Consider the following 6,043-nt stretch of genomic DNA (forward strand, 5'->3'; position numbering starts at 1 on the left):
TTCTTTTTAGTGGAGTCTCTGGTTTTGGAAAATGTTTATTATTTTTGAGAGAGAGAGAGAGAGAGAGAGAGCGAGCACGAGTGCAGGAGATGCAGAGAGGGAAGTGGACAGAGGATCCAAAGACGGCTTTGTGGTGATAGCAGAGAGCCCAACGTGGGGCTCAAACCCATGAACCATGAGATCATGACTGAAGCCAAAGCTGGACGCTTAATAATGAACTGAGCCACCCAGGTGCCCATTAATTTCTGATTAATTCTTAATTATTATAATTGCGAAGTGTAAACACAAAATGCAAGAAAAGTGAATGAAAGAGATAGAAACTGAGGCAGAGACCCACTGAGAGAGAAAAAAGGTCAGGGTGTAGTTAAAACAAAGTAGATTTGGGGCGCCTGGGTGGCGCAGTCGGTTAAGCGTCCGACTTCAGCCAGGTCACGATCTCGTGGTCCGTGAGTTCGAGCCCCGCGTCAGGCTTTGGGCTGATGGCTCGGAGCCTGGAGCCTGTTTCCGATTCTGTGTCTCCCTCTCTCTCTGCCCCTCCCCCGTTCATGCTCTGTCTCTCTCTGTCCCAAAAATAAATAAACGTTGAAAAAAAAAAAAAAAAAACAAAGTAGATTTATAGCCAAGAATTTTCCTAGAGACAAAGAGGGACTCTCCATAATAATGAGTCAGTTCATTAGGAAGATATAACAGTTTTAAATATATATACATATAATCATAGAGCTTTAAAATACATAAAAACCTGAAAAATTAAGGGAGAAATAAATTCACAATTATAATTGCAGACTTTAAACAGTAGAACAAGGTACAAAACTATGAAGGATATGGTAGGTCACAGTGACAGCATCCATTACCTGAATTCACATTCACTTCTACAACAATATCTTCAAGGACTGCAGAATACACACTTTTTCAAGCGCACATGTGTCATTCAGTAATACAGACCATATGGCAGGCCATAAACAAGTCTTAAGAGACTCCAAGCAATTGAAATCCTACAAAAAAATCCAAGAAAAGCAAAGAACATTTGGAAATTGCAAAACTCACTAGAAAATAACCCATGGGTTGAGGAAGAAATCACAGGGTAAATGAGAAAATAGTTTAGACCCAATGAAAACATAACATATTGAAATTTGTGGAATGTGGTTAAAGCATTGAGGGAAATTATAACTTAAAGTGCTTATATTGGGAAAAAAGAAATGATCAAAGCTCCCACCTTAGGAAGTTAGCAAAAGAAGGCAAATTAAATGCCAAGCAAGTAAAAGAAACAAAATTATAAAGATTAAAGTAGAAATTAAAAGAAATAGAGATGAAGGATAGAGAGAAAAAAACCAATAAAATTACAACTCTTACTTGGAATGTATCAATAAATGCGCCAAGGTGCTGTCTAGATCAAAACTGACAAGGGAGGCCTGGGTGTATCCAACTTTTGATTTTGGCTCAGGTCATGATCTCAGGGATATGAGATCAAGCCCTGGGCTCTGATCTGGGTGTGGAGCCTACTTGAGATGGTCTCCTTCTCTCTCTGTCCCTTTCCCATGCTTGTGAGCTCTCTTAAAAAAAACAAAACAAAACAAAACAAAAAAACCAACCAACTTCAAACCCCCCCCAAACTGACACAAGGGAAAAAAGAAAAGTCCATATAGTTCTACAATCTACTGAAGATATTACATTTATAATTATAAACATCTTCACAAAATTTCCAGATTCAAGTAGTTTCATTTAAAGAAGAAATAATATCTATCCTACCTGTATTCTTTCCCTCCCCTCTCCCTCCCTTTCCATTCTTTGGCATCTCAGTGGCCAGTGTTGAAGAAATATCCTTGTGTGTACTCCTTACCTATGACTACTATGGAATAGCTTTCTAGGAGCGTGATGGTTGAGCACGTTATTTTCTATATTTTAAGTGTTAATTTCTATTTCCAGATTGCTTTCCATTTTACAATTGCACCTTCAATGTGGGAGAGTACACTTGACTGCACACCACTTGCCATATGGGTCTTTATGCTTTTTCATTTTGTATCAGTTTGATAGGCCTAAGTAAGGTGATGTCTCATCATTTTATCCTAATTTCAACTTGCATTTCTCCACTAGTAGGAAAGTCATTTTCAGATATGTGCTTGTTATTTTGTTGAGCTCCTCTGTGAATAGGATACCCAGATGCTTTGACTGCTTTTCTCTTTTGTTTTCAATTTGAAAGATCCATATGCTGTATATTATTGATATTATCCACGTACCTGACATACACACATACCCATTTTCCCCAGTCTATCTTTTCTTCTCATGTTATCATATTTTTGCCTCTCATGCTTTTTATGAGTTTAAAAATTTATTACATGGTTAATAAATGGCTTTTGTGTTTAAAATTTGGTTTGTCCTGGGGCCCCTGGGTGGCTCAGTCAGTTAAGTGACTGACTCTTGATTTTGGTTCAGGTCATGATCTCGCCATTGGTGGGTTCGAGTCCCGCATCCAGCTCTGTGCTGACAGTGTGGAGTCTGCTTGGGATTCTCTGTCTCCCTCTCTCCCTCTGCCCCTTCCCTGCTTGCACACACTCTCTCTCAACAATAAATAAACATATAAAGAGTCCCAACAGGAGGAAGAGGGAGGCAGGAGAGTGAGGTCAGAGTCAGAGAAGGAGAAGTCACTGGATGACACTGGAAGCAGATGTTGGGGTGATGCAGGTGTTGGGCTTCAAAGGTGCAAGGAGCCAAGAGTGGAGGAATTCAGATAGCCTCTTGAAGCTGGAAAAGGAAACAGAATGGGTTTTCCTTTAGATCTTTCAGAAGGAACACAGCCCTGCTGACAACTGATTTTAGTTTTGTAAGACAAGTCTAAGACTGCTGACCTCCAGATTGTGTGGTAACAAATTTGTGGGGTTTTTTTAGTTTATTTTGAGAGAGACAGAGAGAACATGAGTTGGGGAGAGGCAGAGAAAGGGAGAGAGAGAGAATCCCAAGCTGAGTCCGTGATGTCAGTGCGTAGAGCCTGACCTGGGGCTCAAACTCACAAACCATGAGATTATGACCTGAGCCAAATCAAGAGTCAGATGCTTACCTAATTATGGAGTTTGCAGAATCCCAAGATCTGCCATCTGCAAACTGGAGACCCAGGAAAGCTGGTGGTGTAATTTAGTTGGACTCTCAAGGCCTGAGAACCAAGGAAGCCAATGGTGCAGATTCCAGTCTAGGTCTGAAGGTCTGTGAACCAGGAGCCCTGAGGGCAGAAGATACATGCCTTAGCGCAAGCAATGTGGTAGAAAAGGGGTGAATTCCTCCTTCCTCTGCTTTTTGCTCCAGCAAGGCCCTGAAGGGATTTTATGATGCCCACCCACATGGGGGAGGGCAATCTACTTCACTGAGTCTGCTGATTCGAATGTAAATCTAATCCAGAAACACACATGTTCCCAGACACATTCAGAAACAAAGTTTAATCTGGGCACCCCATGGCCAGGTGAATTGACACATGAAATTAACCATCACCAGGGCTCTTCACTTTTTGGCAGTTGTTCTACAAAAACAGTTTTTTTCCTTCAGATTTTTTTCCCCATGGGTGTAGACAGGTGTCATTTATTTTCTGAAAACACATATATCATATATACAAAGATATATGGTGTGGTGCATGCAGAGATGTCTACTACCTATCAAGGAGGACTTGTCACTCACCTGGGAGGAGTTTGTTTAGTGGACAGCCCCAGGTTATGAGTTTCAGCAGTTGGCTTCGGCTGCAGATGCCTGCTGAGGTCAGGCTCTTCCCTGGCAGCACCTTCCTGTGCCTGGGAGAGGTATGGGTATAAAGATCTGGTCACCTGGTGTTGACCCAGCTAACTCTGATGGATCCTGCTTGTTCTGGAGTCCCTGTCAGCTGGCTGAGGTTTTGTTAGCCCTGCATTATGGTTTGACTTTTCCCTCTACCCAAGCCCACTTTTGCTTGCTTGCTTTCATAGACGTTTATCCCTAATTGCTTCCCCTCCTACCCATGGTCTCTCCATCATCTGCTCTGAAGGACCTTGCCTGTTACAAACTGTATGTATTCTTTTAAACCCTGTTTCCAGTTAATTTAGCCATTTCAATGTTTGTAGCCGTTTCAATGACAAAATACTCACAGCACCATTTTAAATAATTGCATAGTGGTCCATTACACGGATCTTATTTAATGCGTTTAAACAATTGCATGTTTTTCTTAATTTTGCTATGATAACCAATGATTCTGTGTAATCCTTTACTACCCCCTTTCCTGCTTGTCAGAAATTTAAGGATTAATCCCTAAAAAAGGAATAGCTAGATCAAAGTGGTTGCACTTCTAAGCTTTTTGATTCCTTGTTCCAAAAGGTTCCCAGGGAGAGCATCTCATTTTTAATCTCCCATCTGGCAATTTATGATGGGTGTTATCTATTTTTGTAATACTTCCCAGTCTGGTAGGAGAAACAATGTTCCATTGTTCTATTTTGTTCCTACACTACTCATAAACCCAGCTGTTTCTGTGATTCTACAATTACGAGTTTCACCATTTTGCGAGGTTTTCTCATTATCTTCGAAGTCACCAAACATTAACCACAAGGGGGCGCTGTTCCCCTGTCAATGTCCTGCAGTTGTACACTCTCCAGCTGCCTTTCTGAGCCAGGACTGAAAAGTTCCAAGCAGGGTTTACAGAGAATAAGTAAACAGCATTAATACCCACAGGCGGAGACTCTGGTTTCTTAAGTCGTTTTTTCAACCTGGTCAGTTACATCTCTGGTCAGTTACATCTCAGGCGGGGACCCTGGGCCTGCAAAGGGGACATGTCCGCGCCTTCCGCTCACAGTCCCTAGAGTACCTAGGGCAAGTCTCAGGAAAGAACCCCAGTACCCCACCCGCCAGCTCTGGGGGGCGCCCCCAGGGGTCGTGTGCAGGGCAGCGCTCCAGGAGCTCTGTCTACAGGGCCTCAAGTGGGTCCAGTCAAGGGTGCAGATGAGGCTCTGTTATCAGGAGGTTATGAGGAGCAACCAAAGGGTTGGGGGTCTGCACTCGGACCTCTTCAGTATGGAAAGAGGGCAGCAGGATCTGAGTGGAGCCATCACACCCCCATCCCCCCTTTCCCGCAGCTGCCCGACCTCGGCTCCACTCTGCTGTGCACTGGTCCTGGAAGAAATGAAATCTCCCTGGGGTCCTGCCTGGGTCTGAGTCCGAGGCCGCCAGGTGTGCGAGCTGGAAAGGGCCGGGGGGGGGGGGGGGTGCCAGCGAGCTCTGAGATGGGCAGCATGGCGGAGATCATGGGGGGCATCAAATAGCTGGGATTCTGCTAATGCTGGACGCAATACGGTTAGAACCACAGATGGTCTGACTTGCCTGCCCTCGTTCCAGGCTCCAGACTCCTCCCATTCTCGCCTCTGTCCCCAGGCTCTCTTCCCTACATATTCTACCTCACCCCATTCTGCAGTGTTGGGTCTCCTCTCAGAGGGCCTGGGCTCAGGCCCCGCTTCATTCCCTGACCGGTGGATTATCAGAGTGGATAACTGGCTGAGAGACTGCAGGGACTAGAGGCCGTTCTGAGTCGACTCCGGGTGGTTATCCCTTTAGGGGCTCTCTTTGTCCAGTACCAATAACCCTGCCTCCAGGCTAAGAGGCAGCAAAGGGCCTATTGCGAGATAGGCACGACAGGAAGTTATTTCAGGGAAGCTGGCCCTCAGAGGCCCTTATGGCCATTATCCGGGTTTCCCCGAGAGAAGGCAGACGTGGGGTACTTGCATGGATCACCCTCCCAAGCACTGAAGAGAGGACCAGTCTCCAGCTTCGGAATTGGGGAGGGTGGCGGAGGGCACCAGCATAGTCCACTTCTCAGGGAGAGTGAGTCCCCGCTCCCAGAAGCTGGGTTGAATGGCACCAACAGTGGGTCCTTCGAAAAAACACTTCGCGCGCCAAGAGTGGGCTCTTCGTCCTGCTTGGGTCTACCTTGTAATGGCTGACCTCGACGATGCAGCTTTACCTTTTCCAACCTCAGTTTCCGGAAGTAACGTGGCAGCCCATGGGGCTAATGGGGAGGTTCAAGACCCACCCCGAGGTAACCTGG

At 45.1% G+C, this 6,043-nt stretch overlaps 1 protein-coding gene across 1 annotated transcript; it reads right to left on the reverse strand.

Annotated features, from left to right (window-relative positions):
- Positions 1–2,552: 2,552 nt before the first annotated feature.
- LOC121016656 (uncharacterized) lies at positions 2,553–5,723 on the reverse strand. The gene is made up of 4 exons (XM_040454379.1): positions 5,718–5,723; positions 5,088–5,510; positions 3,661–3,770; positions 2,553–2,739 (listed from the first exon to the last, which is right to left on the reverse strand). The coding sequence occupies exons 1-4, from the start codon at positions 5,721–5,723 to the stop codon at positions 2,640–2,642; spliced, it is 639 nt and encodes a 212-aa protein (XP_040310313.1). The 3' UTR covers positions 2,553–2,639.
- Positions 5,724–6,043: the final 320 nt, after the last annotated feature.

This window comes from Herpailurus yagouaroundi, unplaced genomic scaffold (assembly GCF_014898765.1).
Source record: "Herpailurus yagouaroundi ecotype Mexico unplaced genomic scaffold, PumYag 212, whole genome shotgun sequence".
Classification (NCBI taxonomy): domain Eukaryota; kingdom Metazoa; phylum Chordata; class Mammalia; order Carnivora; family Felidae; genus Herpailurus; species Herpailurus yagouaroundi.